General features: G+C 37.2%; 1 protein-coding gene across 2 annotated transcripts in view; it reads left to right on the forward strand.

Moving 5' to 3' along the window:
* Positions 1-22,941, forward strand: part of CRYBG3 (crystallin beta-gamma domain containing 3) — a 108,366-nt gene that overhangs the window by 16,963 nt on the left and 68,462 nt on the right. For both annotated transcript variants that reach the window (XM_081301036.1, XM_081301035.1), the window contains exons 2-3: positions 6,383-6,449; positions 17,942-18,369. In XM_081301036.1, the coding sequence (XP_081157162.1) occupies positions 6,383-6,449; positions 17,942-18,369 (495 nt within the window). The remainder of the gene's footprint in view (positions 1-6,382; positions 6,450-17,941; positions 18,370-22,941) is intronic.

Here is a 22,941-nt window from a genome sequence, read left to right on the forward strand (position 1 = left end):
TCACTTCGTGTTTGCACCATACTTGTGTGCTGATTTACTGTTAGGTTTTTCTGGCATTTTGGCGTGTATTCATAGTGTGTACATAGAACTAATTGTAGCTACTTGAAAAAACGTTTTGCCTTAATCCCATGAACTCAGCTGCATTTTCTGCAGAGCTTTTGTTTTGGAAGAGAAATTTACCAGTTTGATTTAGTCTCATTAAGGCAGTATGTTTACTGAAAGTTCTGTAAACACTCTAAATAAGTAGAATTCCAGGAATCATGAAGCAAGAACCAGGAGATTAAAATTAAGTGCTTATATGTTTAGATAGTTTTTAGGTAAGTCATTTGAAATGTTACAGAATTCACTTATAAAAATGCTAAGGTCAGGGCTGGGGTTGTAGCTCAGTGGCAGAGCACTTGCCTCGCACACATGAAACACTGCGTTTGATCCTCAGTACCACATAAAAATAAATGAACAAAATGAAGATATTGTGTCCATCTATAACTAAAAAATTTTAAAAAGATATTTAAAAAATGGTAAGGTCAGTGTTATAATAAATTATATGCCAAATCTTTGTAACATTCTCTTATTACATTTATTTTGACAGTTGGTAGTTGTCTTTTATTTGAATTTAGACTAGTATCAACTTATGTGTTATTAAAAAACGACAACAGGGATCCAAGATGGCAGGCTTCAGGGAGGCTGCATTCTGTGTTGCTCCACGACCTGGGATTCTAGTAGTGGGAATGTTGTTTCTCTGCGAGTTATTGGAGGACCTCAACAGCTGCTCCCAAGCAGGACCACCAGCATCAGCATCTGAGTGGGACACCTGGCCACCCACAAGCAGGACCACACTGTTCCTGTGTGGACTCCCATCTACTAACATGGGGCTCCCTTGGTCCCCTCCATCTTGAGACACTGCAACCACTGTCACAGTCCCCTACACATGGTAACCTGTACCTGGGGACACAGGGCAGGGACTGGAGGCAGCCGCCAGCCACAACACTGTATGCCACAGAGCTGTATCTCTGACATGCTGCTCAACACTACCACATGGCCCAACCTGGCCGAACACCCCATCTCTGAAAGCAGCCACTTCCATCTTGGGATACCTTGGTCACCATCTTTAGTTGGGGCACCTCTCAGCTTGGGACATCTGCTGTGGCCTAGAAGCAATATCAAGGTACCTGTAAGGTCCTTGCTTAGCATCTGGACAGCCATCTTAAGTGACAGTCACCATTTTAAGAAAAAATTTTACTTTCCTGCCCAAGGTTATTTCTGAGAAAGGCTCAACACTCCCTCATACCAACTCCACCCTTAACTGCTGCATGAGGACATGCCTGGCTCTAATCCCTGAGCCTGAAAGTCCCGAACCCCAAGCCTGTTTTACCTCTCTCCGTCTATGGAGAGATGTACCTTTATTTGTCAGCTCTGACAAACTCTTGTATGTGTCTCTGCCTGGTCTCTGTCTCACCCATCTCCCAGTTCTTTGCTTTCCTTTCAGTGCCTATAGTCCCCTATTCTCCCCTCTCCCCCACAGCCACTAACCCGGCACAGCCCATAGCTCACAAAACCTGCCCCTGAACTGCTCAGTACAGAACAGCTCTGTGGCAGTTGCTCAGCCCCCAGAATGCAGCCCACATGACTTCTGGGGAGAGAGGTTCCTGATTGGGAAGTAGAAAGGGAGGGGGTGAGTGAGATACAGTTTAGAGACTAAATTAGAGACCAAGAATTGTGAGGTCTACAGGTGATATAAGGAGATAAGACTAGCCGCCCACATCACACAAGCAGGCCTCAAAGGAGATCCTTGAGGTGTAGTCTCCCACTGGGGACCAGCAAGTGCTAAACCCCACCTCCAGGAGCTCCACCCCAAGACCAATCCTCCCACTCTAATAACCTTCACCAGCCCGAGAGCGGAGATACCAGCTAACAACAGACAACCCCACCTATTGGATGAGAAGGGAATTAGGAAAGATATTGAACTGCAACAAAACCAATCCTTATATTTTCCTTGGAGATTTTTTCTTTTTTTTTTCCTCTTTTTTCCCTCTCTCTCTTTTCCTGCCCTCACATCCCCAACATTTGTGAAACCAAGTACTTTTCATGAGTTAGGCTACTGAAGACTGCAATGTCTGAATAGTAGGTTGTGTTATATATTCTTGTATCTCCAATTTTTACATTTTTTATTTTTCTTAATTTTTATGTTTGTTTTTTGTACTCTCTCTATTGTCTTTCCACTTACTTGTCTCCCCAAAATCACTTTCTCTCTTATCTTCTGCTACTAGCCAACTTATTTAGATTCCGCTCTCAAGTGTCCTAAGATCTAATAACTCTATATCCTCACCCTTTACCTCCTTAACACCTCTTCCTACACCTCACCCCTGGTTCTCTCTTTGTCCACCCACAGAAACTGTAGACCCTTTTGCAAACCTATGTTTTTATTATCTACAGTTTATATTGTAGATAATAACTGAACTCAACATTTCTGTATATTGTGACAAAACCGTAAACATCTTAATAGCAACTATTTGGTTTAAGGCTGCATATTGTTTGTATTAGGATCTGTTAATATTTTTCTGCTCCTTAAAGGAGAGGTACTGGAACCCTGCAGGAACACTAAAAACTGTAACACCTCAGTTCCGCAGTTTAGAAGGGAAGATACATGAACATGAAAAAACAAAGGAAGAAAATGCCCCAAACAAAGCAAGATACTACATTATTAAAATCCATGGCCAGCACAACAGAAGAAATGATGAATAAGGAGTTCAGGATATACATAATTAAAATGTTCTGTGAATTAAAGAATAATATAATAGAGCAAATACAGATAGCAAAAGATCATTTTGATAGAGAGCTACATAAGCAAATACAAGAAGCAAAAGATTACTTCAATAGGAAGATAGAGTTCTAAAAAAAAAAAAGATATCCTTGAAATGAAGGAAACAATAAATCAAATTAAAAACTCAATAGAAAGTATCACCAACAGATTAGACGTGTAGACCAATGGTACAGAATAGAAGACACAGAGACAAACCCACCTAAATACAGTTAGATTCCTCCTTTTGTCTCATACTAGACAAATGTGCCAAAAATATATTGAAGAAAACATAACCTCTTCAATAAATGGTGTTGGGAGAACTGGAAATCCATATGCAGCAAAATGTAATTAAGCCCCTATCTCTCACCATGTACAAAACTCAAAGTGGAGCAAGGACCTAGGAATTAGACCAGAGACCCTGCACGTAATAGAAGAAAAAGAAGGCCCAAATCTTCATCATGGGGATTAGGCCCCGATTTCCTTAACAAGACTCCTATAGCACAAGAAATACAAATCAAGAATCAATGAGTGGGATGGATTCAAACTGAAAAGCTTCTTCCCAGCAAAAGAAACAATCAGTGAGGTGAATAGAGGGCCTACAAAATGGGAGCGAATTTTTACCACACACATATCAGAGCACTAATCTCTAGGATATACGAAGAACTCAAAAATCAACACCCCCCCAAAGAAAACACCCAAATATCTCAGTCAATAAATGAGCCAAGGAACTGAACAGACACTTCTTAGAGGATGATATACAATCAACAACAAATATATGAAAAAATGTTCAACATCTCTAGCAATTAGATAAATGCAAATAAAAACTACTCTAAGATTTCATCTCATTTCAGTTAGAATGGCAGCTATTATGAAGACAAACAACAATAAGTGTTGGCAGGGATGTGGGGAAAAAGGAACACTCATACATTGCTGGTAGAACTGCAAATTGGTGCAGCCATTATGGAAAGCAGTATGGAGATTCCTTGGAAAACTAGGAATGGAGTCACCATTTGACCCAGCTATTGTACTCCTTGGTCTATACTCAAAGGACTTAAAAATAGCATAATAAGTGACTCAGCCACATCAATGTTTATAGAAGCACAATTCACAATAGCTAAATTGTGGAACCAACCTAGATACCCTTCAGTAGATGAATGAATAAAGAAACTGTGGTATATATACACAATGGAATGTTACTCAGGAATAAAAGAGAATGAAATCATGGCATTTGGAGGTAAATGGATAGAATTGGAGAATATCATGCTAAGTGAAGTAAGCCAAACCCAAAAACCCAAAGGCCAAATATTTTCTCTGATATGTGGAAGCTGATCCATAATGGGGTTTGGGGCGGGGGCATGGGAGGAATGGAGGAACTTTAGATAGGGCAAAGGGAAGGGAGGGAGCCGGAGGGTAGGAAAGATGGTGGAATGAGATGGACATCATCACCCGAAGTACCTGTATGAAGACACAAATGGTGTGACTCCACTTTGTGTACAACCAGAGACATGAAAATTTGTGCTCTGTATGTGTACTATGAATTGAAATGCATTCTGCTATTATGTATGACAAATTAGAATAATAAATTAAAACAACAACAAAATAACAACTGAATTGTAATTAACCTTGTGGCAACAGAAAATAGATGTTAATTTTTAAAATAGCAACCTCTGAGACATATGTATAATATATATGTATTATACATATACATATTTTTAATACAAATGTATATGTATTAAACATATACATATTTTTAATACATATGTATATGTATACAGGTTAAATTTCTATATTGTTCATTATTAATTTGTACATCTGTGCCCTGATTTTCCCTATAGAATCTTCTGTGTATTTAACATACAACTTACATATTTGTCTTTTGTACAGGCTTGTGTTTCCTATTTACATTTAAAAGATATTAGAGCTAGGTCTATGTATTCCTGCAAAGAATCTGAGACTTAATAAAATTTTAATCTAGTATATTTTCCAGGTATTTGTGACCTTTCTTACATTTCTGTCTTTTGACTGCCACCATTTGTTCCTTGGATACTGTACACAATCACTGGATTTTAAGCTAGAAAATCTAAGCATCAGACATTGCATCTTCTCTTTCTACTCCATTTGCTTTGGGACTGACCTTTATGTGGTCTGAGCTGTTGCTCTGTTGCCAGTGACCATGACCCCAAGATTTGTCGGCGGGCAGGCACCTTCCTGCTTATTCTTGTACCTGCCTCAGAGCCCTGAAGTTTCCCCACTGCATGCCTGTAGGACAAAGATCATGTTCTCCAACGGGTTGAGCCAGTTTTTCATAGTAAAGCATCCATTAACCTTTGGTCTCCTTCTTATCTCTTATAGGACCTCTACCTGACACACGTTCTATGTTTTTGTCTTATATTAAAAACAAACATGGGTTCCTGAAAATGCCATATTCTCTAGATCCTCTGTCTTTGTACTTCCTCTGGGGCACTTTTGGGGCAGGCAGAATGGATTGTTTCCTCTGTGTTTCACAGCACTTTGTGATTTCAGCAGTTTTAATTTTTATAAATTGTATTATTGAAATTTCTACATCAGTGTCCCCAACTAGACTGAGTTTTACAAAGTGCCAAACCTACATGTTTTTATGTGCTAAAAACCAAGTGTAGACTTTGACTTATGGTAGATAGTCATGATAATAGAGTGGAGCTACTGGTTTTGTCTAGGATTAGGAAAGTATGAAAACAAGATAATGTATAAACTCAGAGATAACAATATTTAGGTCTCAAATGTGTAGGTGCCTGATAGGCAGAGTAGTTTCTTATGTCATTCCTTTTGGCATCTGTGAAGACAAATAATAATTAGAAGTGACTATCCAGAAAATTGGATTCCAGAGTTGCCATCTGGGATACATTTTGGGCAAGATCAACCTGAATCCAGTTTTGAGTGTTCCCAGAGTTTGCTAGCTGAACCTCTATGTGTATAATGATTTGCTGAATAGAAATCTCTCTCAGCACAGACATTAAAAAGGGATCTAACTGTGGAGAACCTGAAGATAAATAAGTCTTCATGTGCTAGCACTTTCCCTTGTTATTAATAGACCTATGTTGTTCCGGTACATCATTACTGTGATCTTGATTACCAAAATCAGAAGATATGAAGCATACTGGACTCACAAAACCTGGATGGACATATTTGTATGTTTTTTCAAGTGTTGATATTCAAATAAGCAGATATATATATATATATTTTTTTTTTGGTATTGGGATTGAATTCAGGGGCACTCAACCACTGAGCCACATCTCCAGCCCTCTTTTGTATTTTATTTAGAGATTTAGAGACAGGATCTCACAGAGTTGCTTAGCATCTTGTCGTTGCTGAGGCTGGCTTTCAATTCGAGATCCTCCTCTATCAGCTTCCAGAGCTGCTGGGGTTACAGATGTGCACCACTGCGCCCGGCCTCAAATAAGCATATTCCTCATATATTTTGTGTATGAATACTTTGAGCACTGCAGATAAAGTAAAATTCAATTTTTGGCTTAAATATAGAAAATGTATGAGTTGAACTATTCTCTTTTAATTTCAAAAGAAACTGTGGTTTTTATTTTTCAGTGCTGAAAATGAGCCCATGAGCACAAGTCAGAAAAAGGAAAATGTACTTTCATCAGACGCAGTAAAGGTATAGTTTTAAATTAATGTTATCAATTTAATCACAGTGATATATTGTTAATGTTAATACCAAACGCATATTTTAAATTACTGCACATTTTTCCTTTTAGATTCTGTATCTTATTGTACTTTTCAAAAAGAGACTCATATTATTACTTTATGTGGAAATTCAATCCAGCTCTGTTGAACATTAGCATCATGAGATGGGGCAGCTTTGGGACCGAAAGAAGAACCCTGAGAAGGCAGTTTAGAGAGTGATGGTCTCAGTTTTGCCACTAATCAGCTGCATGGCCTTCAGCAGAGAAACTTAATTTTTTTGTGCCTTACTCTTCTAATCTGTATATCATATTACATGATCTCCACGGTCTGTTTTCCCTAGAAAGTTCTTAGATGTAGGTTGCATTTCTGAAATGCTGCAGACAACCATTAATCAGTTTGGGGGAAGTAGAAATTAATTACATGTTCCCACATGCCATCGCTCAGTGATGCATGAGTTTGGTAGGCTTACATATAAACTGGTCTTCTTTGCTTATACAGGACAAGCACAAAAAACATATAAGCCTTATACCTAACTATCCAGTTATTGGTAAGTGGTTGAAAATTAATAAATGTTTCAGCCTTTCTTTTCATAAGTGATTTTCTAGGAACCGGATGTTTGTGTTCTTTGGCCAGATATGCTGTTCTATAATCTTGGCTTTTGGTCCCAGTTGCTTTCTTTTTACATGATTTGTAACAATCAGAGGGACAGTTTGCACTTTCTAAGGATTTCAGGGCAAGTTAGCTTTGGTTAAACAGTCATGTGAATTTTTAAAGTACTAATATGGATACTTTTTAACATTTTTGAAACATATATAAAATCCAAGTACATTAAATATGGCAAGGATCAAGTTTGCATTCTTTATTCCTCCTGCCTTCTTCATGCCAGTGGAAAATTAAATATTTATTGAAAGAGAAAAAAATCCTGGATCACCCTGCTTCCATTTCTTCACTCTTTTGTGAGTTTGGCTACTAAATCCTGTTCTTGGGTTCTATAATATCTTTCCCCTACTTCTCTTCTGCAGCCAACAGTTAGCCATTCTGTCACTTTTACCATTGGACAAGCTTTATAGTTATTACATGCCATTAAGTGCCCTACACAAGATTTTCACTTCTAGTACTAAATATGAAACTTCACCCATGTTGTTTCACAGAAAGGCTGTGCTTCTGAGATCTCAAACTTGGAATTTTCTTTGGATACCAACTCCTGCCTGTTCATCTTAATTCCTCATGGCCTCTGAATTCTTGACCTACACCAAACCTTCCTGCTTTCTTTGCTCCCTCCTCTTCTCTTGGTCTTTTCTGGTTTCCCTACTCAGGCTCTTTCTGTGGTTCTGTTCTTTCAGCTACAATTTTCCTTAAAAAAAAAAAAAAAAAAAAAGTCTTCAGTGTTAAAACTCTTTTATTCCCAGTAGTTCTGTTTCCACCGTCAGAGATTTGCTCCAGGAAGTTCCAGCTTTGTGGATTTAGTAAATATTTATGGTGGCAAAAATAATGGCTGGACGTCTATGCTAACAACCTTTTCCTATTTTTGTTAATATCTTAGTCCATACAATCTTCTTGATACGCTCTTAATATCTTAGTTTGAGTGTCCAGGATCATTTCATTCTGGGATCTAGGTCCCTAAGTAAATACCACTCACAGTCATAGGCTGTTTTACTGATGACTTGAAGCCTTCAAGGTTACTTGTACATGGGAACCTGGATTAGCTCATAATAAAAAGAGTACATGGCATTCTCTGGGATAGCATTTTGGCCCGTGTAACCTTTTGTTTTTCTCATCCTTCTGAAAACTACCAGTAAAATTTCTTCAACCTAACCACACAGATGCCAGCACTCAGCCTCAGGCCTTAGGGGGAGCAAAACAGGTTAAAAACAGTTTGCGATAACATTTAGTCTCTTGCCATTTGGAACATTTTCAGTTGAAGATTTTTCATTTAGCAAGTGGCATAAAACATGCCTTTTGTTTTCTTTCTAATGAATAGTTCCTGAAACAGCACTCCACTGTAGTTTGGCATTTTTCACTGTGTGCTTCCATCTTGTTAGCCTGGATTGGATAATGCCTTCTGTTATAAGAAGGAAAAAATGTGCATTTTTCTTCCCAAGTCTGAGTCATGAATAACATTTATATATGATGAATATATTCTTATATATATCTTATTATGAGTGTTTGACCTTTAAGATGCTGACTCAAGATGTCAGAAATTATTGGCTAGGGGACAAGTTTGAGCTACAAAAATTAATTGCAGTTTTATAATATAATACAAGATAATTTTATAATTATCTTTGGACACTATGATTTTTAAAATACCACTTACATGCTGCACAGCTTTTGCTGTTTTGATAACATTGTTATCTAATACTTGAATCTGTTCATCTACTGGAATGTTTTTCTTTTATATTAATCACGTTTTGTATCTACCTGGAGAAACTTTCGGATATTTAGTTCTCATTTTACCATTATCTTGTAGCCTTAGCCTCTTGATGCATTCACATTACTTTTATTTAAGTGGGGGAAGACATGTTGTTAAGCCCTGTCCCCTTCTGCCTATTTCAGAGGAATGGGTATCCCTTTGTTCCTTCCAAGGCTGAGTTCCCAGCAGCCTGTACCTGTGTCCCATATCAGTGAAATGATGCTTTTACCCTAACCCTAACTTTAACCATAACTCAGGAAAAATAGTTCTTGGAATAAAACATCTGGCTAAAACTTGGAAATATATCTTTGTTTGAGAATGGTGGTGATTTATTCTGGGTGAACAGTGTAGAAATCAGCTATTAGAAAGAAACATTTTAGAACGGAGGCATACAAGAATATATTGAACTTTGTCCAGAAATCAAAATCCCTATCTCTTGATTGCTTTTATAGAATGCCATCAGGGTACCTAAAATGGAGATTGCAGTGTGCATTGCTATACTGTCCAAGTGACCAAAGGTGGTGCTGGTCAAAGTTCTTGGATGTCAAATGTATTGTAAATTATTTGGTTTGATTTGCAGCATTTCAGCCTGTTATAGACCTGGAATGATCCTTCACTCTGGTATAAGTGAATACCTTACATAAGGAAACTGGGAAGGATCTTCTAATTTATTGATTTTTTTTTTTTAATTTGAGAAAATTTGCCTCCATGGGTTCCAGGTATGGAATCTGGAATAGTAGAGGTGACTCCAAAAACCTCTCAGAGGATCAAGAACATTGATCTTTCTGGCTCATTGTTTTTAACTGAATAGGAAGGAATGGCTTTCCCTTCATGTCATAGCTTCTTGTTTCTTTCTCTTCTTGCTTTATACTTCTGCCCAGCTTGATTTGATTTCTGACTACATCGTAGGTTATGTAGGACAAAGCCCACATCTCTGACTCCATCTCAACATGTATTCCTGACATTCAGAGTGAGAAAGCCAGTTCTTTGAGCCTTTCCTCTGAGATATCACCAGGTAAAAGATTTGTTTTAACTTACTTTGTTCTAACTTCCTTCTATTTTTGTATATTTGGTCCTAGTAAAAGGTGCTATTATATTACCCAAGCTTGGCACCTGGGAATGATTCTCTCATCTTGTTTTCTTTCTCATTGTATCAGTGCACATGAACAACTCATCTTTCCTATCCTTACCCCTTGCTACTATATAACTGATTTTTTTAAATATTTTTTTTAGTTGTAGTCACACACAATACCTTTATTTATTTGTTTATTTTTATGTGTTGCTGAGAATTGAACCCTGTGCCTCACATGTGCTAGGCGAGCACTCTACTGCTGAGCCACAACCCCAGCCCTGATTTTTTATTTAGATTAGAACTGATGTTTTTTATTTAGATCAGCAATTTCCACCCCCTGCCCCAACCTTTCTTTTGGTTCTGATTCATATAATGATGACTGCTTGGGGATAACTATGGTTAAGGGCGTTTATCTGGAGATATATATTCCTGTGTTAAAACTTACATGGAGATGAAAAACAGTGAAAGTAATACCATTGATAAAACCTTGATTCCTTTCCATTGCAATTTTTAAAAGTGAAATTCCAGGTTTTTAATATTGGAGAGTTATTTATGACAGCTTAGAAATAATTATTAGCAACGGTGTGGCATGATGTAGAAGTTGCAAATAGCTTAGTTGTTTTTGTATTAAGCCATAACCAAATTAGGTAGGGCAAAATAATTTATGGCCTATCTACTTTGTCTGTTCTTATTTTCTATTGAATAATTTATTCTGTGATAAAGGCGTAAAGTTACCTTTCAAGCAAAATTACTTTAACAATAGAAGCATAAACAGTTTATCTTTACATCTTAATATTATCTGTAAAATCCATATATTGTTAAGGCAAATGTATATCAGTAGTGACTATGGAGTAAATCAAACAGTTCACCACAACTAAATCGATTATGACTGTCAGTGGTGATTTTTATTTAAAACTTTAGTATCACTTAGACTTTAACTCAAGTTAGCAGTAATAATAATTTGATACTGAAGTATTTTTTTTCAAAATTGAGGGAATTTCAACTATTAGTGGTACAATTTCAACAACTGGCAACAAATGGCAAATTTGCCAAGTAATATGAGGCAGCCAGATGTCTTAATGGAATCTTAACTAGAATTCTCTAGAAAGCAGCTTGTTTCAGTTTACGAATGCCAAATTTTAGTACCTTTTAATGACTAAGGTAATAGTCCTACTTATGACAACAACATAAGAAGTTGTTTGCTTTCCCTCTGTGGTGGCAGAGAAGACATAGGATGATAGGGATATCCATTGGAAGAACATATACACAGTCTCCACACTGAAAACGTTGAGTTATGGCAGGGCACAGTGGCTCACACCTGTAATCCCAGTGGCCTGCGAGGCTAAGGCAGAAGGATTGCAAATTTAAAGCCAGCCTCAACAATTTAGCAAGCCCTTAAGCAACTCAGTGAAACCCTGTCTCTAAATAAAATACAAAAAGGGCTGGGAATATATCTCAGCGGTTAGGTGCCCCTAGGTTCCATCCCCGGTACCAGAAAACAAAACAAAACCAAAAAAACCTTGAGTTGTGGTAGGAATTTCCAAAGAGAGGAAGGGATGAGTGGTCTCAGCAATTGGAATAGCAGTATTCCAAGAGATAATACAGTTAGAGACAATGAAAGGAAGGAAGGGAGGAAAGAAGGGAGGCAGAATAAATGAGTGAGAATGCTTATGCCGACATTGAACATTCCAAGCATGAGCAGCAAGAGATGAAATTGGAGAATGCTTCAGGGGCTAGATTCATCAAGACCCCAAATGCCATGGTAGGGAGTTTGACTGCAATGCACAACCATTGAAAGACTTTGATATATTGTATTTGACTTGTACACAAGTGCTTTGCCTTTTGAATAGACAGTAGATTGAAGGACAACAAGAAGGAAATCAAGGAAACTGGTTAGGATACTGCCAACACTATTCTAGGGTAGGGGGTTATAGTGTCCTGATGGCTGACTATAACAAGAAGTGAGGATTTTATAATTTCTAGAAAACAGAAGAATGGAAATACAGGGTGGTCAGGTTTAGTTTAGAATGTATTGGCTTTGAGGTTCCAGTGAAGCATCCAGATGCAGATTAATGTCTGGTTGATGGTGAGACGTGCAGGTCCATAGTTTAGGAGTTCGAACTGAGAATACAAATCTTGGGGTAATCTGGACCATTGCATATGTGGGAACCATGAGATCTCATGAGAAAGTGAGCACAAGCTGGAAATAGGAGGAATATGATTTAAAAGGGATGATTACAATGTGTTCATCTTGGAGGAGACTGAGAGAATATTCAGATAGGAAGATGGGACACCTTGGGGTCTGAATGTCAGGGAAGCCAAAGAAAGAATGGTTTTCAGGAAGAGATTTCGTCTCACATTCTTTTGATGCATAATATAATGCCAATACAGGAAAAAAAATAGAACTAGTAAGTAGGACAGTGTCTCCCAGAGATTGTGGTCACAGCATGCCTGGGAGAAAAACCAGGCAATAGGGATTTAGGAAGTGATTTGGAGGTAAAGGAAGGGTGGTGAGGGTTAATACCTCCTTTGTGAGGAGGTTGGTAGTGAGAAGAGAGAAGGCTATCTCTGTATGTTAGACTAGCAAATGAGCAACTGAGGTTTCTGAGGAGACATCAGGGTGGAGTTCTTCTATTCTGTCATGCACAGCTTAGTGAAGGAAGCAGCCCAGAGACTGCTGCCAAAATGCAGGTAGAGGAGAGGCACACTGGGGACTATAAGGAAGTGACTCTACAAAATAGGCAGTTTTAAACCAGGGAGAGAGAAGTGGGGAACTTAAAGGATATAGAAAAGTTTTGAAATTACTGCTGTAGAAATGGGGGAAGGTTTAAGACTGGTTTCTAGCTAAGGCTGTAAATCATGAATTATAGGTGCCCTGCATCTACAAAGCTGTGTGTTCACCCACTGAGTTTTAAAGTAAGACTCCCTCATGGATGTGGAAGAGAAAGACTGGAGTTTTGCTGGGTGGAGATGAACAAAGATCAAGGGAAAAAGGCTTTGAGGTTATTGACAGTATTATTGGATAGCTGGACAGAGAAGATACACATATTTGTGAGAGCTGAAAGAGAATAAGAATCAGAGGGCAGAAGCTGTGGTGAGGCAGGGGACATGGTATGATGGGCATGCCTGAGACAGTGGGATAGAAGCTGGGAAGATGAGAAGGTTTGGACACTGGTGATTGACTGAAGTTGAGGGTCAGAGGTGGGTCAAGATGGTAAAGACAGTGACTGGGTTAGCCAGAGGAGTATAGGTCAGGTGGAAGCAAAAGTCACTAGAATTAAGGGTGCCAAGGAACTGGCCAGGGTGAACCGAAGGGTTGTCCTTGTTGTGCACAATTCCCAAGTCAGGTGGTAAAGGCAGTCAAGGAAGAGCCCTTCTCTGTCTTTCACTCAGACTTGGTGACTCTCCCTATACCTTGACCATGCTCACTCTACCAGTCACCATGGTGGTACAGCATCTGCGACCTGCTCTAGGCTGCTCAAGGAGGTGACAAAATAATTCCAATAAGACCTGCAGAAAGTTCTTATATTACTAGAGTGTAGGCTCCATGGAAGCAGGGACTTGGGTGTATTTTTTCACTGTTGTATCCAAACACTTATAATAGTGTCTTACACATTGTTTATTGAATGAATAAATCCTTTAAAGTTTGTACTACCCCTAACTGCTCCTTGGCTCACCCTGTTTTAGTGTATTGCTGATTTGGGGTTGCATTCCTCAGAAACATTCTTCCAAGTTTGTGAGAAACATTCTCACAAGTCTTAATTTCGTGAGTCCAGATGCCAGCTCTGCCTCTGAGGTCTGCCTTATTTCCCCTTCCACTGTCATGAGATCACAGCCACTTGTTGGATCTTCCTCATTGTCTCCACTCTTACAGAATTGCCCAGGGTTTAGCCATGTGCTTCTTACTTTAGGAGAAAAGGGAAATGTCCCTCCTCCTCCCCAAGGCTAAACCCCTCCCTTATTAGTGATATTAGAGACCATGTTGATCTCTTTGGCCATCATGTTCTCTGTTCTTCTGGCATCTGTGATCCCTTCCCTTGCAACCTGTGTATCCCTTCCTTTAAAACGGGAACAAAAAGCCACTTCTTCATTCTTGGAACTTTAAATGTTCTCATTTTTCTTTCTGGTTATAAATCTCTCAAAAGGCTCCCTTCTAATTAGTGAGCTTTCTGATCTCTTTGTAACCTGCTCACTTCGTAGATCCTTGAGTTTAGGACTGGGCTCATGGATTTCTGAGGCATTATGACTGTTTTTCCTCCATTCATAGGGATTGTCCTTGGTTCTCATTCCTTTATCCCAAAAAGTATTTGAGCATCTCTTATTGTCAGGCACGTTTCAATGTGCTGGAGATACTGCAGTGAATAACATAGACAAAAGATGTCTACCTTAGTGGATTTTATTTTCGGGGGGTGGGTGTGTGGAAACCAAACAAACACAGATGTTCAAAGGTGTACATGTGTCTTCTTGGCAAGTACAAGGAGGAAAATAAAACAGAAGGGAGATGGGCAGTTTTGGAATGCAGGAGTTTGCTAAGTCGGACCTTTAAATGAGGTCTGAAGGAGATAAGGAGGTGCAAATCATGTAACTATCTGGGACAAGAACATTCTAAGCAGAGAGAGTAAGGGCAAAATTTCTAGGCAAGAGAGCGTACCTGATGTTTCTGAAGATCAGTGAGGAAGATAGCCCCTACTTTTTTTTTTTTTTAATCTGACAGTAGTGAAAACATTCTTTCCTCCCTGGTGCATTTGAAAGTATCTTTTCCCCTTGACTTTGGACGCTACTCTTTTGGAGGGAGTAATCTGGCCTTATTTTTGCATTTTTCATTTCTTTGTGTGTGTCTGCATCTGCCTTTTACTCTTTTCTTTCCCTCTACAGCCCTTTCATTAGTCTCCACTCCCCTGTACACAGTGTGTTGCCAAGTTGCATTCCTAAGCTGTATTTCTGACTGCCTACCAGACTTTCTGTTATCCCTCACTCTCCCTTTCTGTTATCCCTCACTGGTCACCCTGTCAAACCTCATTCTCTCTCCTCTGTCTTCTTTGGCCACACTGCTGCCATAATGAACATCCTTCAGACATCTGTGTATACATACTGTGTGTCTAAAATGTTTTTTTTTTTTTTTGTCCTTCAGGAGCAAGCTCAGATGTTACCTTCTTTATGCGATGATTTCTCCCTATCTGTAGTCAAATTAATTATGTCCTTCATTAAGTCTTTCTTCTGAACTCCATAAAGTGATGCAGTGATGACTAAATTTCTTGTTAGACTGGAAGCTCCCCGAAGGCCACAGCTAAGACATATTAATCAGTGCTTCTAACGCTTTTCTATATTTCCTTGTATAAGGCATGTAGCAAAAAGAGTGGAGAGATGAATTTGATTCAAGGTTACATACTGCATATGAAGGGAAAAATTTCCCAAAGATGCAGATGCCTTCATGGTAGCATCATGTATTATATGTGGAATATTAACATCATTACAAGAAACTGGAATTGATATTTTGTTTGTGGTTTCTTAAATCCTGAGTGCTTTTCATTCTACTGACTTTTTAGAACAATGGCAGACAGTCCTGTTGGCAGAGGGACATAGGCCCCACCTAATAAGGGCCTGTGGCAGGCTGAACTGCATTGCTGTCTAGGCTTAGGGCAAAGAACAGCTGCTTTAGATCAAACTTAAGATTTTAGTTATACAAATACAGATTTTATTGTAGGTGTTTACATTGAATAGCACAGTTCTCTTTTTTCCTCTAAATTTAATAACTTTATTGAGGTTATTTTAATTAGAAATTTATCCTAAGATTGTGAGGGGAAAATGAAGCAGCTCAGACATTTTAGAAAATTAAAAAATTCTCTTTGGCAAACTTACATTATCAACATTCTAGAAGAGTAAAGCTGAAAATTGAGGCTAAGAAGAAACAAATGATTTTTAAAAATTTGTACATAACTCTGAGAAGGTTAAATGTGAAGGTGTTCATTAGCAAAATGTGTCTTCCTCCTTTGGAAAATAGAATATTATGCTTTGAAAGGAATAGTCAAGTGAAAATAATAATTAAGTGAGCCAAATACTATTTTTGACAGAAATAATTTTTTTTAAATAATGTCTAAAGCTAATCTCCACGTTCTCTTACTTTTTAAGAACATTGCTCTAGTTTTGCAAAACTTCACTTTCGAATCTCTAAATAATTTTAAGAATATTGATGATATTTTAGTGAAAAGTTCATAGTTTACTTTCTTCAGGTGGCTGTGCAGGCTATTGGTTATAGGAAAGAATTAATTGGTTTGATTGATGTTCCACATTAGTTCATTTTGACTTAGGGAGAACTATTGTGGCTGGAAATTAAGCAAATTAAATAGAATAGTCAAAGGACAAAAGAAAAAGTGTCTTTCCTGTGTGAGCACTTTTAAAATGTGGTTGAGCATGTCTTCTCCCACACTCTGGGGCCTTTCTGTCAGCTGAGGGGAAGGGGCTGCCTGTTTACAATGTGGGCTCTCACAGGAGCAGAAGGTTGAATGGGTTAAGAGGAGACAGTAGGGTCAAATTGCAGTTGAAACTGTAGAAGTTGAGACTTGTAGACTGCAAGGCTGGTGATATTTTTTTTCAGTGAAGAATCTTACAAGTACATTAAGGTCCTGACAGAAAAATGCTCCATGTTGACTTAGAACTACCCTCTGACACCTAAGGTGGGCACAGACTTAAAATATGGTTTACTTGAAATCAGTTCGCTGGGTTAATAGGTTCTGAATACTTTCTCAACCTTTCATATGCTAAATGTGATTTGTGGTGAGTAGAATGCTTCTTTCAGCGGTTGGAAACTTGGATTCAAATGTGGAACGAGGGGAATGAACAAATGACATTATAATTATGGTGTTCTTGCTTTCTTGAAGATCAGCTTCTTGCAAAACTTTGTCATGTGAACCTACAGTGCCCTAAGGTGGTTTTACCTTGGTGTTCTGATCTTTTTTCTGACTCATACTTGAGCTTTCCTTTTGTAAGGACTCGTGAGCTTGACAGGTGACAGATACCGTCGGATGTGCATTCCATTTACAAGTATGTGAGCAAGCATGTTTGGAAGGCAGGGTGAGTTGGCACAATGGCCTAAAACTTTTTGGAATCCGGGAAGAGTGTGAGGTGGAATGCCAGCGTGGTCTTTGCTGGAACAGCTTGACTTTCCCGTGTGCAGAACACATATTAATGTGTGTTTGCTTTACCAGTAACTTAATTATAAGCAGAATAAAACTCTGGAAGTGTTTAATGTCTGCAAAGAATGCCCAGGGCTACCTGTTCTGCATTAACACATTATCAGGACTTTATGTTTTCCTGTGAAGGGGTCACAGTGGGCCTTTTCTCTGAATTATTGCACCATCTTACTACTGTCTTTCCTGTTATTCTTGAAGAACAATTTTACATAATTGTGACAGCTTCATGGACTAATGTCATGCTGAGATGATAAGGTTTGCTTAGGTGTTATTTGTCTAACATACCAAGTGCTATGACAAGTTTAAATACACACAAGCTTTGCCATGATCTGTCCCTTTACTTATCTCTCTACTTACCTCTCACTTTTGCACCATGGCCCCACTCACAGTGAACCTCTTAGAAGCAGATGCCTCACTGAACTTACACACACCACTCACTCACTCAAATTCACTAGCATCACCTAGTCACTTTTTAGGTCCCCTTCAGATGGGACACTTCTTACACTTACCTCGTCTGCCCTTGCCTCCATCAAATGTGGACTGGTTATGCTACTCTGGGTCCCCACGTATGCTGCACTTCTCCCTTTTCCATATCTACTTTATGGCTTTGTTCGAGTGGTACTTACTGTGTTTAAGTGGATTGTAATCTGCCTGAAGTCTGAGAAGCCATCATTCTGATTCACAAAGTTTCCCTGGTGTCTGGCACAGTCTGTCCTAAAATTTCTTATCACTTAATCTGTGTTGTTTTTTAAATCATAATGCTTCTTACTTATTCTCTATGTTGTTTTCAGATTCATCAAAGTGAGGAGAAAATAAACCAGGCTGAGAAGCTGATCACTCTTCCAACACAGGAAGATCCCAAAAAGGCCAGTGATCTTGCCGGTTCCACTTCAGATGCCAAAACAGGGGAAACTGACAGACAACCAAAAGAGAGCTTTTTTCAGTTTCTTGGTAACTTGTTCAATATCTCAGGAAAATCATCTCTTGGTGAAGCTAAGCAGTCTTCTTTCAAAGAAGGCCATGATAAAACTGAAAGAGACTCTCAAACTCATGGTGACAGTCATGAAGGGATCCAAAGTGAGAGGGAGATTTTCAGTGATCCACTGGGACCCCAGGCAGTTCCAACAGAAGAACAAGAGTCCATGTCAGCTGAACTCTCAGATACCTTTTCTTTGGATACAACTCAGGACAGTGAACAGGAAACCACCGATTTGCCAAAGTAAGTAGAATTTAATTAAGTAAAAAAAAAACCAAGCTTTTGGACCTAGCTTTTAAACATAAGTTCTAATTCTCATTAATTGAAAGAAAAAGTATTTGGTAATATCTTTGCTACTATGTAAAAGATAGTAAGATTTTTTTTTTTTGGACCATCCTGGAAATCTAACACCTTTTCAGCTATTTTGGGGGGCAGGACTAGTATTGCCTTTTAGGTAATTAATTGTCACAGTAGAAGATTTTTTTTTTTTTTTTAATTTAAGCCTTCTTTGAATGGGAGTGTTTTGGGTTTTCTGAATTCCTCTTGCATTAGGATAGGCAAGGGTTCCGTATGTCTACTTTAGGAACCATAATGGACCTAACATTTGTATTTTCATTCTTTCAGTATTTTTTTTTTGTGAAATCTAGGTAAATCATTTAAGAAAATTAATTGACTCTATTCATGAAAATAGCTTTATGAAACTTTTACCCAGCTCTTAGAAGCCAAAGTCTTACATGAATTTGAGAAGCATTTTACCACCCATTTTTCCTTTGTTTGATTAATGAATAGGAAGCAACTTGTTTCTCCTTTTACTCAAATGAGCCAAAAAATGTTTTTAATGGTGTTGAGTACATTAGGCATCTTGGGTAACACAAGAGTGTTAATTCATAACTATCAGGGATCTGTTTCATTGACTTTTATTTTGGCTTCACTTGAGAATTGGTTATTCAAAGAGGTTATCAATAATACTGTAGTCATGAAAAGATAACTTTCTGTGTACTTTTTTTTTTTGGTAGTTTCAAAGTGTCCTGCAAGCTAATTCCTCATAGCAAATTTATAAGATCAGACCCAAATCACAGTTCTAAGAACGGAGACCCAAATAGATGAGAGTTTGCCCATCAAGTGATGTGGTAGAGCTTGTTCTACCAGATGTTGAAATATACTGATAAAGATGTAGTATCTGCAGCTGTGTCAAGCAGGTATAATATTTGCTATAAATTTAAATGGAGCAGAATTTATGAGAGTCTGGAAGTAGATTCTCATAAAATTTAAAATCTAAACCTGTGGTGAGGACATTTGCATTCTCCTTGAAATGTGGATTCATTGGAAAAACTGCTTAACAATTTGGAGGAAAAAAGTCATTTCTCATTTTTATATTAAAACAAATTAAAATAGAGTTACAAATAAATGTTTACAAAATAAACTAAGAGAAGCAATATATGAATTATTATTTTACTTTTGATAAAAATCACTTTATAAGCATAATAGCAATGGAAGGTATTAGGAAAGAGATCAAGAGAAAGATTACTCCCAATTTTCAAATTCCTATATGTCAAAAAACATAACCATTGATAATTTAAATGGAAAATGAGAAAAATCATATACAACAATGACAGAGAATAATTGGTCAGCAATTTAGATACTAACATAATAAAAGATAAAAATGGCAAACAATATAAACAATTCAAATAGAAATATAAACCACTAACAATTGAAAAAGTTTGTTTTCACTAGCAATCAAGGAAATGAAAACTAAAATGAGAATTTTTTTTCTCTTTTAAATTGAAAATACTAATAAATATTTTTCCTGAGTCAAAGTAGATAAAGCCAGTGCTCATATACTCTGCTGGGAATGGAGGATGTAATTTGATAGCATGTTTTAGGAATTCAGTTGGCATTATGTATCAAGAACTTTAAAATGTACAAGAACTTTACAATTTTTTCTGATGATATACAAAGGTGTTCATTTAAACATTATTTTTCATTGAAAATAAATGTCCAACAAAGTGGCTCAATTGTAAATCCATTATATGGGATTGTTTAAAGTAACACTATGGAAAGTGTGGTTCCTGAAAAAGTAGCATCAGCATCACTCAGGAATCATTAGAGAAGCATATTTGTTGACCATGTCTCCACCCCCTGCTCACCCCCACCCTCCTTCGCCCCATCCCCCTGGCACTGTGGATGAAACCCAGGTCCTGATTTAAAACTCCAGCTGGCATCTCTGGGAGCAGGGTCCAGCAAGCTTCTAACAACTTTTCCAGGTGATTTTTTTGCACACTGATATTTGAGATCCAGTATTGTGAAGTAATTTAAAATGATGGAGAATTGAATAGAATGGAAAGTTCACATTTTTTCTTCTTTGGTTCTGATTAGTTTGGTTATTTCTTTGGCAATGGACAATAGAAAATGACAGTGGATACCGGGCTTATTTCTTGTTGGTAAACTTTCTTTGATAATGGAATAATCACTTAAGGCAAGTCTCTAGAACCAACTCAGCAAAGAAAGATTTTTTTCTTAATTTAGGAGGAAAGGAAATAATGCCTGAACTCCCAACTAAGAAACAGTCTTCCTCTAGGCCTAGCTTTGGAAATGCCACAGTTGATCAGGCTAAGAACTACAGTTGATAATTTGTCAATTTCTATCAATAGTTACTATTAACAATTATCAGTTTGTTTAAGAATTGTGATTTAAAAGTTGAATCCTATTTTTATAAGTTTGTTTTCACATTATAGTGAAGAACTGCTCACAACTGATTTTAGATGTTATTTAAGTAATACACCTAGAATTATTTTAAAATAATTCTGAGGGGCTCAGGATGTGGCTCAAGTGGTAGCACGCTCGCCTGGCATGCGTGAGGCATTGGGTTCGATCCTCAGCACCACATAAAAATAAAGATGTTGTGTCCACCAAAAACTGAAAAATAAATATTAAAAAAAATTCTCTCTCTCTCTCTCTCTCTCCCTCCCCCTCCATCCCTCCCTCCTTCCCTCCCTCTCTCCCTTCTCTCTCTCTCTCTCTCTCTCTCTTAAAAAAATTAAATAATTCTGAGTATTTGCATTTTAAGGAGTAAAGTTGCTTTTGTTCTGTGGTATGACTGTACTAAAATTTACAAGGGTATATTTAAGTTTCTTTTTCAGATCATGAGATTATATCAAATGTAAAATGTTATTTAAAGTGAAACTTATAATAAATTATAGGGGATTTGTTTCCCATAAATTAAAAAAAAAATTAATACAGGGAAGAGTGAGTTAACTGAAGGTTTTACATTGCCTTTTATGGAAAGTGCCCTTTTTTTCTTTAGAATAAGGGTGTATTTAAACGAGTTAATGACTTTATATGAGTTAATAAAATAACCTGTGGTGTATAACAGTGTTCATTATCATACAATCAAAGATATTTTGTGACTACCATTAATATCATTTTCAAAATTTAAATCATTTATTTACCTGTTTATTCAAAGTGGATTTAAAAAATTACCATGAAAATCATATTGAATGATTTAATCTTAGCTTACTTAAAATAGTCATAAGCTTCGCCATTGTTTTATTTATAGTTGACTATGCAGATTTTATTTTTAATATGATAAAACTTTTTTAAAAAACCTGTTTGGTGACATTTTAAAAATTGTTTTCCATACATTAACTCAGCTTCTGTGTAATTTATATAGAAAGCTATTTTATTGTTGTGGTTTTAAAAAATTTTCTATGTTATAATTTTTATATTTTCACAGGTTTATATCCATTATAATGAGAATCTCTTCGATCAAAACTCTCCTGTGATTTTTTAAAAAAATTGTTAGTTTTGCAGCTTTTCTTTACCTACAGCTGTTAAAAGACTTCCTTATTGTGAGAGGATGCATATTTACCTATGTAATTTGAAAGAAAATAAATCCTATTGCTAAAAAGTATCTTAAGCTTCATATTTTCCTTAAAGTGAATTCCTATAGTTCTTCTGCTATAAGACTAGTTACTATTTGCAGGCTGCTATTATAGAATTTTCTTTGCAGAATGATAGGTCTTTGGTTGACAGGTGTATAAAATTTATTCAGATTAGACCACATCATATGTAATATCTGGAGGCTTATTAAACCTTCACATGAAAGCTAAATTTGGACAGCATCTATAAAAGCTTTTCAAATTTTAAATACATATGCCTATTTTCTTAAATATTTGAACTTTCAGTGCGTTTTATTTTTTTCTTGCTACTGTTTGAGTCATATCACATACCTTTCATACAAAGAATAAGCTATAGATCCCATGTATAATTACATAATATATGAAACTAATACTCCCATTTCTTCATTCAGCTTGTGAAAAATGCACCTTTTTAATTTCCCATCTTTACCTTATATTAAAATTATTTATTTTGGGCTATTTTAGTTTATTTAAAAGTTCGCAAATTAAAGGGCAAAATTTAATTTAAATTTAATTTAAGTTTTTGGTACTGGGGATTGAACTCAGAGGTACTCAAACACTGAGCCACATCCCCAACCCTATTTTGTAATTTTTATTTAGAGACAGAATCTCACTGAGTTGCTCAGCATCTCGCTTTTACTGAGGCTGGCTTTGAACTTGCTATGTTCCTGCCTTAGCTTCCCGAGCACTAGGATTACTGGTGTGCACCACCGTACCTGGCCAATTTTATGGACTTAATATTCAATTATGATGACTCTATTTCAACCTGTGAAAGAATGATGCAGAAAATAGATAATGTTGGCATGACTAATCTGTTAAAAAGTTGTTGTGTAGCTCACCAGTGCCTGAAGGGACCAATTAAAATGAATGAAGCTAAGCTTACAACTTTGATGTCTAG

The sequence above is a fragment of the Spermophilus citellus genome (assembly GCF_964194105.1).
Source record: "Spermophilus citellus genome assembly, chromosome: 7".
Lineage (NCBI taxonomy): Eukaryota > Metazoa > Chordata > Mammalia > Rodentia > Sciuridae > Spermophilus > Spermophilus citellus.